Raw genomic sequence first — 11,827 nt, 5'->3', positions numbered from 1 at the left:
ATCGCCAATTCTATTGCATTTAAAGGGAATGATACTTATAAAGGCATATCTATATTGCCCAATTTTCAATATGAGACTAAACATCTAAGAGTATATGAAACAAAATAGAGAATAAAGGATTTCAACCCTGGTCGGCTGGGTTAATAAGAGTTGGTTTAACCAACTATGTTATATATCATTAATACTTTTATTTTAGTATATATATAATATCATCTCACATTATATTTTGAGCGGCTCTGGTCGATCAACCTTTCGAGCTAAAAAATTCAGCTCGGCTCGGCTCGGCTCATTTAGAACTTGAGTCGAGCTCACGAACCTCGCAAGTAAGCAAGCTTTTTTGACTACCCTAGCTACGAAGTTAGGCTACTTTAGAAAAGGGTGAATATCTAATACCTAATTTATTTCTACTCCTATTATATAATCTTTATTCAACTTTAATTAAAAATTATTGTTATAATAATAATAATAATTATTATTATTATTATTATTATTATTATTATTATTATTATTATTATTATTATTATTATTTTGAAGTGACTTGAAGATAAAAGAATGTTGTCTTTTATGAAATTGTAAAATAACTTCATTAACAGAAATAAAAATTGTAGTAAAGCACCACAATTTTTATATATAATGCATTCATCGATTTATGCATTATCATTCTACGTGTATATAATTTTAACACCCCAATTTAAAAAAAAAAAAATGTTACGCGAGCGCTAGACCCCCCCTCCCTCGGTCCTCTCTTCTCCTTCTTCTTCCTTTTCCCTTGCCGTGCACGCCACCTTCCCCACCTCCATTAATCCCCATCTCCCCCTCCCCACCGCACCATTTCTCCACCACACTACCTCTCTCCCTCTCCTTCTCGTGGGTTGCCGACACCGGAGCCGACGAAGCCGAGTGCGAGGATCACGGTAAGCCTCAACCTCATCGTTAAATTTTGGTAGCTAGCTCCCCTCCCTCTCACCATCGTCCTCGGCGGCCGACGATCCAGCGCCTGGCTGCCGGTCCGAGGGCTCCGGTGGAAGAAGAGAAACCCTCCCTAGACGGGCTTCGGGCCCTTAATGAAGGGAGGAAGGACCCCCACGGCCATCGGCTATGGACCGTGGCTCATCGCCGTCGGGCCCTTCTCCTCCCCTTTTCCTTTTTCTCCCCTTCACTTACCCGTTGGCCTCATGCTGCCCCATTGGCCTCGTGGTCGTGCCGCCAACCTCATGCTGCACCGCCGGCCTTGTGGCTGTGTCACCGGCCTCGTGGTTGCGTCACCGGCACCAAGACGCATGGACTTTCCCAATTCCCCTCTGTCTCCCTCCCTTGAAGGAGTTTGGGGGGGGGGGGGGGGGGGGGGGGGGGGGGAGATAGGAGTTGGTGGGCTAAAGGCCACAGCCCACCAACTTAGATTCGGGGTGGGCTGCAGGCCGCAGCCCACCAATCTGGGCTCGGGGTGGGTTGTAGGCCGTAACCCACTTAGACTTGGGTGGGTTGCAGGTCGCAGCCCAGTTAGACTTGGGTGGGATGCGGGCCGTAGCCCACCAACCTAACCCCTTAATGGGCTGCGGTCTGACCGCAGCCCACTAACCCAAATGTTGGGTGAGCTGCAGACTGCAGCCCACTAATCCAACCTTAGTGGGATGTGGTTGGACCACCTCCCACTTTAGCCCACCAAGTCTCCTCTTGCCTATTGAGTTAGGTTTGAGCCTAACCTAATACCTCCAGCCTAGCCCATCATGTGAATTTTAGTATAACATAGGAGTCACCCTAGGAGACCCTTGACTCATGTATATGCCTAAACATAAATTCTCTAATAAGATAATTAATTCTATTAGTTCGCTAATCTTACGTATGGCTTTACTTGTATGAATTAATAGGATTGACACCGCGTGAGGAAGATTTTGGGATTCCGGAGGAGCCGGCTTAGGTGAGATACAAGTCTAAAATAATGTAGTTAAAGTTATTACACCTTCCATGATATTGTAGGAATGTTAGTATTAGTACATGCATTTAGTGTACTATGATGTATCTTAACATGTGCAGTTATTGATAGATTACTCATCATGATATTATGAGAATGTTAGCATAATGATGCTCCACATGTATCTTGTATGATATGCCCTTGTATAAATATCTGTTATGAATATAGAATGTAACGATCATGATGACTATAACCATGTCTTATACACTTATAAACACTGCACCACTTCCACATATCATTAGTAATTAGGTTCTAACTAGGCAATACCCTTACTCACTCAGCTCAGGATTAAGGGTAGAGTGTATCTTATATGACTATACTAGTAGCGGTCTACACCTGAGGTCGGGAGCCTATGTAGCATTCAGGTAATTATACTGCATAGTCAGTATTGGATTATGATGATAGAAGAACATGATTGTGAGGCAGGGATATATCTCTAGCGATACTCGACGACGTAGGGTTATGGCATCTGTTGATAAGCCAAGGGCTCCCGATTCTCTCGCTGAGGATGGTGATGATTTAGAGAGAGTGAGATATGGGCTTACAACCGGGGTCCTTAGTCCGATGGCCACAAACAACCGGTCACATGTCGTGTCGCCATACACGTGTAGGTGGCATTACCGCTAGATATGTATATATCCCTCGATGTATGAGATGATAGATGATTATGTGATGAATGATTATTTCTTGAAAGTATTTACCCTATGTGGTAAAGAGCTCGGTGAGCTATGATAAACATGATTAATGCCTTGGTAGGCACGAGATGACTAAACTACTCTTTTATTGATATGCATAACATGTAAACACTATGATTGAGATTTGTATGAATAAGAGATTGTATCAAGCTTTAAATCTATGTGGACTTATCCTGATACGTTTAGGAACTAGCATGTTCCAAGAGAGTGATTGGTAATATTTATTGATTGCATTAATTTAGTAACTCATGGTAAGTCATTTCAACAAGCATATTGTTATTGCTAGCAAATAAAGGCATACATTGGATATGCACATGTGATTTCATTATTTTAGATTGTATGAATCCTACTCGCTAAGCTGTGAGCTCACCACCTCTTGGTGACATTATTTCAGAGCTAGGGGACGCAGGTGTGGTAGTGAGGAGTAGCTACATTTTCTTTTAGTATGTCTATTAGTTGTATTAAGCCCCTGCGAGGGCGTTATGATTGATGATGTATTTTGGACTTTAGCACTGTATTTTAGATGTGTATTTAGAAGGCTTGTTTGTGGCCTGTGAAACTTGTATTCGGACTCTTATAGTTGAGTTTATTTATGGTGAATTTGTGCTGTTGTATGTCTTGTGAACTTCTTTTACTGACAGGTCATGTGATGCACCGCGTGGGGGGATTTACCCACGCGGTTTACACATGTATTTGGAGATTTAGGTGTTTCAATAATGCTCTTTATAGGTAATCGCTAGGTGTGCAATGCTTGAGATGTCGTCGCTATATGTGCAATGGTAATTAGAGTTTGTAGATACCCTTTCGTATAGCCAAAAAGGTTATAGGATCGAATCCAACTCCAAAAAATATTATATAGAAAATTGTTTGGTGGTTAGTGGTAGCTTGACTTAATAACTCGGCTTGGTTAATAATTCAACAATACGGTTGGCTTAGCACAACGGCTTACAGTAATGTCTTAACGACGTTTAATTCAGAGCAATAATTCAGCAATACATACGGCTTAAAATCTAGGCTAGGCGGTTAAGTATATTGGCTAAAACTTAGTGGGGCCTTAGTGTTTATGTATCTAGAAAGAATTAGCTCTTTGTTAAGCCTAGGTCTAGCCTTTGGACTCTTAAATAATAAACGGAAATTTATATATTGTCTTTGCCTTTTAATAAAATTTGCATTTACACTCTACATCTTTACTATTTGCAAATCGAGCCCTATGATTTAGGGCATATGTGTAGAAAACACCTTGCTGATTTAGGGCATATGTGTAGAAAACACCTGCTGATTTAGGGCATATGTGTAGAAAACGCCCTACTGTTAGATCTGTTAGTTAAATTTAACTAAACCCCTGGGTTAAATTAACTGTACTAAGAAGATTACAAAAATAGCCTCAACCTAACCCAACCCAACCCAACTAAACCTAACCAACTAAATCCAACCCAAACCAACTAACCAATTAAACCCAACCCAACCAAACCCACTAACTAACTAAACCCAACCAACCCTTCTCCACCGTCTGATAAACCCAATCCTCCTCCCTCCTCCCTCCTCCTCAACCGACCTAACACTCCTCCTCCCTCCTCTCGCCTCATTCTCTCCTCCCTCCTTGTCATCCCCACCTCCTTCGCCAGGATCCAGTGTTCGCAACATGATGACAGGGAGCGATGTGATGGGCGGGGTGTTGGACATCGGGTTTGGCCCGAGATGCGGGGCTCCGTCGCTCGGCTACGTCGGGGTTTGGTCCGAGATTGGGGACTTTGTCGAGATTGGGGACTTCGCCGGGATCGGGGACTCAGCCACTCAGACGAGAGTGCGACCTTGCCCGTCGTGGCCGTGCCCTTGGGGGCAACGCTCAACCACTCCGGATCCTCGTCGAGGACGCAGGCGAGGGTGGCAGCTGCGTTGTTGTCTCATGGGTCAACTTGGGGGTCGGTCAACCTAAGGGTATTTTAGGCATTTAATATATTTTAAAAATAAAAAATATATATAATTAATGGAATATTCTGAGTTGTTAGTTGAAATCTAACTCAAAGTGTTTTCTGCACATATTCCCTAAATCATAGGGCTCGATTTGTAAATAGTAAAAATATAAGGTGTAAATACAAAATTAGCTAAAAGATAGGTTGTTATATACAAATTTCCTTTTTAGTTATTTATCTTATATATAGTCCTATATCGCTCAGATAGTATATTAAAATTATAATATGAGATTAGTAATCCGAAGAAATATGTTATCTCTTAAAATAAGGCTAAGGATGATTTATCCCCTCTTATTTAATCCTACAACAAACACACATTTATAGTTGTTTGTTGGTTGTTGATGTTTATAAGTGTTTCGTTTAGTACTTTATTGACGGTTAGGGCTTCGATGGCGATCCATGCTTAATAATAAGGTTTATATTTGTTCTTATGTGACTAATCTTGATGTAACGTTACTACTTTTTTAAATTTCAATGAAAGATGAGTTGTAACCATGTTGGTCAATATATATATATATCATAATCTAAAGTATAAAGATCTGGCTTGCATTCATTTGACACCTAATAATATTCATTAATTAATATAAGTAAGCACCTGTATGTATATAAATACTAACCTATATGAATTTAATTATGCCAAATTAGTTTATAATATTGCATATGTAACATATAGCAACAAACTGAGTACAATATTTAAGATCAAAATATCATAATACCTATAATAATTATACTGACCAAGAGTTAATATAGTTATATTATGTCTACTTCACTCTACATGGTATACATAATTATCAAATTAATTAATGGTGAAAAGCTCTAACTTAAATTAGCTACAACAACTAAACAAATCATTTGCAATTATATGCACAAGGATTCAAAGAAGGATTCAATTTGCATGAAAATAATAGTGATGACAAACTAGAGGATCAATTATTATTGATATCTGGTCCTACTACTGCCAAATGATCTAATCTTGTTGTGCTGGAACAACAGTGCAAGCTGAGTCAAAAAGAGCTCCACTTTATTAAACCCCACAATTTTACTTGGATTCCTCAAATCAAATAAAAATTAACTGGAGCCCCTCTATTGCTTTGGAGTTTGGAACAGCACTCTTATCCAAAAGGAAATAAGGAATAGAAGAACCATATTCTTCCTGGATCATAAGATGTTTAATAAATTAATTAATTAATTAATTTGGGTGAATAATCATAAGATGTTTAATAAATAATGGACATTTTTATATTTGTAACAGATGAGATGCCGAGAAATCTTTGCCAATGCTGTTGGATTTAATATAAAAAGTTCTTGTCCAGCTGATAACTTATTCCCAGAAACACTAAATATTTTATACTGCTATAGAAAAACTCAAGCTTTCTTGTTAACTTCATATTCCTCTATGCTTGTTATACTGCAAATTGTTCCTCTGCCACCTTTTAAGTATACCTCAGCAAAGAGACATTTTGTTCATTCCTTAATTTGCTTTCCATAGTCCTTCTTATTTTTTTTTTCTTTATTAAAATGCTTTCTTGCAATTTACTTTGAATTAGATATTCAAAGGCACCGAACTATTCTAATTTCTTATACTAAAAGAAAAGAGCTAATATCGATATAAAATTTTCTAATATTTTAGTTATATATTAGTGTAAATAGTAATAATTATATTTGATATGATATAAAGTTGATATTAAAGTAACAGATAATAATATAATTGAATCGAGATTCGGTGATGTTTTAAAATACTAAGAGATTGATTAATGAGTGTTATTCTGTCAAGGACTATTTGATTGAAATAAGTGGTTATTTAATTGTTATATTAGAAGAAATAACTTGGCCATGAGTTAATCTTTTCTAATTTTTGAACATAATGCTCTTCTATTAGTCTCTGTTTTTATTATCTTGTAAATCTATTTCAAACCATGGAACTGTCAAATGTCATTTTATTTGTCATTGTCACCTAATTTATCTAAGGCAAGGAAAGCGTGTCTTAATTAAGACATGCATTATAGTGAGGAGTGTCAACTTACTTACATTATGATCTACTATTCTAATAGTTAAAATTTCAAATGAATTAGTGTCATGATTAAGAGCTAGATTTAGGTTACAATACTTTATAACTTTACAGGAGATCTGAGGAGCTATATTCAAATAGGGGAAATTTTAGAGTACTCCTATGCTTAAAAACAAACTATAATTTTATATATTTTTTTAATTTAATTTAGATGAAAAAATTAAGAGTTTAATGTTAGTCTAAACTAAAGGGGGGCAAAGTGATAAAAATTTAAGAGTAGTTTAATTACAGGCAAAAAACTATATGGGAATTTCATATTACATATATATCTACTGGTACACTGTAGTACTTTTTTTTTTTTTTTTTTTTCCTTCTTGGGGCCTTCATCTGGTCCATGGGATGTACCAGTTACAAGCTTTCTTGGATTGGCTTGTGAGAAAAAGAATCTTTATAGTTTTTTAATTATCTTCTCTCCTTTTACCACCTTTTTGGCTCTCTTCCTCTGCCACTGTTTAGCCACCGCCACAGCCCCATCTCCTCCATGGATTTCTTCTGCATCACCACCACATCAAGCTCACAGATGGGTTAGGAGTTTCTCTCCATCTCTCTTGTCATAATAAAGAGGCCTTTTTGACTGCTAGTGCTTTCTCTCTGTCTAAATCTAAAGTTCTATGCAACATCTTCTTGCTTTATTTTTATTTTCTTTTCAAAAAAATTCTCTATTCATTGTCTTCTAGTTTAAAGTACCTGTTTCCATTTATTGCTTTTAAAGAAACTTTGGCTGCTGTCTTGATGTCAGCTTGCTATTAATGTTTCTGTTGTGACCTTTGAAGTTGCTTTCAGAAGCCATTTAGGTCGGAGTTTGGTGGTGGTGGTGGTAGTCAAGACTTTGAGAACTCTACCTTCTCATCTGGTTTTTATTTTTGTTTTAAATTTTTGTTCTGAGTATTCTGTTGTAGCTTATGAATTAGCCCTGGGACTTGGGATTTCTAGATTTGTTTGTGGATTTGGGGCTTGGGGTGTTATTTAGTTGGCATGGGGTGGTGGGTCTCTAAGACAGTGGGCTTGGTTTCTTGGCTATGCCTGGTGGTTTCTGTGAGTGGGATTGGAGCTAACTGGGGAACTCAGACAAGCCACCCTCTATCCCCTACCACTGTGGTTCAGATGCTCAAGGATAATGGATTCCAGAAGGTTAAGTTATTTGATGCTGAAGAGGGAACTCTGAGTGCTCTCAAGAAGAGTGGGCTCGAGGTCATGGTTGGTATTCCAAATGACATGCTGCTGACGCTCGCAACGAGTATGAAGGCGGCCGAGAATTGGGTATCCAAGAATGTCTCATCTTACACCAGTAATGGTGTTAATATCAGGTTCTCTAATCTCCTTGAAGCTATTAGTCACTGTAGTTTTACAGACCTACACTTTGATGCTGGATTTTGCTTGTAGCATTTGTATTTCTAATAAGCAGTAGCTATGTTCTGAAATCATATGACCATCTTTGAATCCAGATGTTCACTAGGTAATTTGTGTCTAATGATAGAACTGACTCTAGTTGTCTAGTTCCCTAATGTATTCTTAGATCTTAAATTCAACATGGAGTATCTTGGAATGAGGGAGCTTCCAGCTGTTTTTCGACATTTATTTTGCTAAGGAGCTACTTTCATTTGAGGTTTTTTTGTGCATATTTCTGATCTGTTATTAAAAATCCTTGTGTAACTGTTAACAGACTAAAGACAAATATAACGTTCTTTGCTCTGCTGGACTAAATTTTTATTGCTAGAAATTTGGTGACAAATCTACTTGTATCTTCTCATTGTAGAGATATGCTCCATAATTGATCCCTTAATATCAGGTACAAAGTTCTGTTCATGATGATGATGATCTGATAGCCAACATTTGGATTAAAAAGCATATTCTCAAGCTACTTACTACATTCCAAAGTTACAATCAGTGAACCTGTTCCTAGATTTATTCCGGATATATGGATCATTTTAGTTGTTCGCATATTATACCACTAGGACTGCTAACTTCTGAGTAGAGGGAGAGTTGGCCTTCAGAAACACATCTCTACCTACTTATGCACAGTAATAAGATTAAAGCTAATATGTAACTGCCATTTTTAAAGGTGCTCAAATAAAGGTCTTTCTAGATATATTGTAAACTTGATCTCATGTCTACTAAGACTTGGTGCTGATTCTTACATATGCTCCTCAATTCTTCTTATTTTTCCATGGACCTTCATAGATTTAGTCACAACATTTTGAAATATTCTACTACTTTTTCTGTTCTCTTAACTACCATCTTCCACTAATTTGGTCTCGATTTGCTTCTTATACTCCTTATCCTAAATGTAACATGAGAACATCTTGTTTCAATCTAAGAAGAACCACATTTAGCCATTGTTTTATGATCTCACTGATCTTTTCTTTTGCATGCCAAGTCATCAATAATTTTTTTCCCTTCTTTTGCTTTCCTCTCTTTCCTTCCAATTAATATCCTCTTTGTAAATTATCTCTCTATGGTCATGAGACCATCACCTAGACTCTTCTCTAATTTTCTCACCGATAGAAGAAATCTCATCTTTCATGCTCTAACATTCCCTTGATAAACATGGTCATCCTAATATGATGGGAATGTTCAACCTTGTGCTTGACATCCAAGCTATTATAATTTGTGCCACACCTTATTTCATGACTTGATTTCCATGCATGTCTTAAATATTTGTTTTTTCAGAATGCATTTCAATCATGATAAGAATAGAAATACAAATATATGAACTAATCCTACTTTTTGATTCTTTAATACCCCCTTGCTCTATAACTACAATCATCCTACAGTGACGGGAGGTGGTCAACGTTGTTTCACATTGATGCTTTTATAATTTTTTTGCCACAACATATTGCATAATATGAAAATTTTGGTGCTTTTTGTGAATGCTTTTGAATCATTATATGTCAGGAATATGAATATCTGCACTAATCAACACGGTCTCTTACTTTTGATATTTACCCAATTAATTCACTCCATATGGACTTATATATTTATATATTTGGGCCACTGAATACCATTTCAAGTTGAGGTAGATGTGATTAACGTGAGTATTCTTCACTACATGCTTAACAAAACCATGAAGATACTATTTGATGTAACATGTTCATGTCAGTCAGAGTTGCAACAATTAGGTCAAATATGAGGTCAACCTGTATGGATGTTGCATGGTGAAAATTATTAATTTCCAACTAATTTTTTCTTATCTTTTGCAATTTCATTTCTGTTAGTGTGTCATAAACACATATGTGTTATTATCTATTGGCATAAAAAATATTAAAGATATTCTATGAGATGCTGCTATTGTATTACAAGTACACTTTCGATGCATGCATTTATCTTTATTGTCAGATAAAGAAGCATTACTGAAGTAAATTACTATATTAGGCTATTTCTAAATTCTAACCATTAGGATACAGTTGCATGTCACTAAGAAAGAAAATATCTCCTATAGATCCTGATAACTCATATTAGCAGTTAGAGTTCTGCTTCCTATTTGCACAGATGTCAACGCATCGCCTCTCAAGATTGTTATCTTTTTGTCACTAGGTATGTTGCAGTTGGAAATGAACCTTTCTTGCAGACATACAATGGAAGTTTTCTGCAGACTACCTTTCCAGCCCTCCAGAACATCCAAGGTGCCCTCATAAAAGCTGGTCTGAGTAGCCAGGTCAAAGTCACCGTCCCCCTTAATGCTGATGTCTACCAATCGCCTAGTGGTCGACCTTCTGATGGGGACTTCCGCTCTGATATCCATGACCTCATGCTTGCGATCGTTAAATTCCTAAGCGATAATGGTGCTCCCTTCACTGTCAACATCTACCCTTTCATAAGTCTCTATAGTGACGCTAACTTCCCTGTTGAGTATGCCTTCTTTGAGGGAGCTGCATCTCCTGTTATCGATGGTACAGCATCATACACCAACATGTTTGATGCAAACCATGACACACTCATATGGGCCCTGAAGAAAAATGGTTTTGGAAATCTTCCTGTCATTGTTGGAGAAATAGGTTGGCCGACAGATGGGGACATGAATGCAAATCTTCAGTATGCTCAACGCTTCAATCAGGGTTTCATGACCCACATTTCAACAGGACAAGGGACACCACAGAGACCTGGACCAATTGATGCGTACTTATTTAGTTTGATTGATGAGGATGAGAAGAGCATACAGCCAGGAAACTTTGAGCGACATTGGGGTATCTTCACTTATGACGGCTTGCCAAAATATCAAATGAATCTTGGGATGGCGAACTCGAGAGGTTTGGTTCGGGCCAGGAATGTTAAGTATCTGGAGAAGAAGTGGTGCGTCTTGAAGCCTTCGGCCAACCTTGCTGACTCAAGGATTGCGCCTAGTGCCAGCTATGCTTGTGCAAATGCAGACTGCACAAGCCTCGGATATAAGACCTCATGTGGCGATCTGGATGGACGAGGGAATATCTCATATGCATTCAATAGCTTCTATCAGAAGAATGATCAAGATGACGTGGCTTGTGGATTTTCAAATCTAGCAACTATCACAAACAAGGACCCATCAAGTGGGACTTGTAGGTTTGATATCATGATTGAGTTTGATTCTGGAGTCTCATGGAAATTGCGGCGATTCAGAAATCATGAAGCCACATTTCTGCTGCTTGTGTTTGTCCAATTACTCACATTGCTGTAATATCTTAATTCCTTTTCAGCTTTTTCTTCATAGATGATCATGGCTACAAGGATACAAGCAGGACATTTCTGATTTTGCCGTACTAAATCTGTGAAATGCAATATGCACAAGTTTGACGGTATCCAATTTTGACCAGAAAACTGTGGCTTTCTGTTTAAAGGCAAAGTAGTTTGATGCTGTCACTCAGACAATGTGACACGAGTGTTGCCAAAGAAGCAATTTGCTGAAATTCCTGGTGTTGTAGAAATGAAGCGTAGAAGCTTATGATCAGTGAAATTTCTGTAGGAACGATTGGAGGATTGAATCTGTTTTGCTTAGAAATGATTGGATTGAATCTGTTTTGTTTAAATAGTTTTCATAGAGGTTGTATTGTTGTTGAAATTTCTTGCCTAGTACTACTGAATTTTAGACTCATTTTATCGGCGTGTGCTTGTTATTTCCCAGAATTATGGACTACAATATCTTGAT

The 11,827-nt window shown here is 37.7% G+C and overlaps 1 protein-coding gene across 1 annotated transcript; it reads left to right on the top strand.

Moving 5' to 3' along the window:
* The first annotated feature begins 7,078 nt into the window (after positions 1–7,078).
* On the top strand, positions 7,079–11,773 carry LOC140759943 (glucan endo-1,3-beta-glucosidase 6). Its single transcript, XM_073096662.1, has 2 exons — positions 7,079–8,015; positions 10,243–11,773. Exons 1-2 carry the CDS (start codon positions 7,684–7,686, stop codon positions 11,357–11,359), a joined length of 1,449 nt encoding a protein of 482 aa, XP_072952763.1. The 5' UTR covers positions 7,079–7,683; the 3' UTR covers positions 11,360–11,773.
* Positions 11,774–11,827: the final 54 nt, after the last annotated feature.

Source organism: Typha angustifolia, chromosome 5 (assembly GCF_048772165.1).
Source record: "Typha angustifolia cultivar Huaian chromosome 5, ASM4877216v1, whole genome shotgun sequence".
NCBI classification, from domain to species: domain Eukaryota; kingdom Viridiplantae; phylum Streptophyta; class Magnoliopsida; order Poales; family Typhaceae; genus Typha; species Typha angustifolia.
The sequence above is the reverse complement of the archived record's forward strand: the minus strand, read 5'-3'. Positions and strand labels throughout refer to the sequence as shown.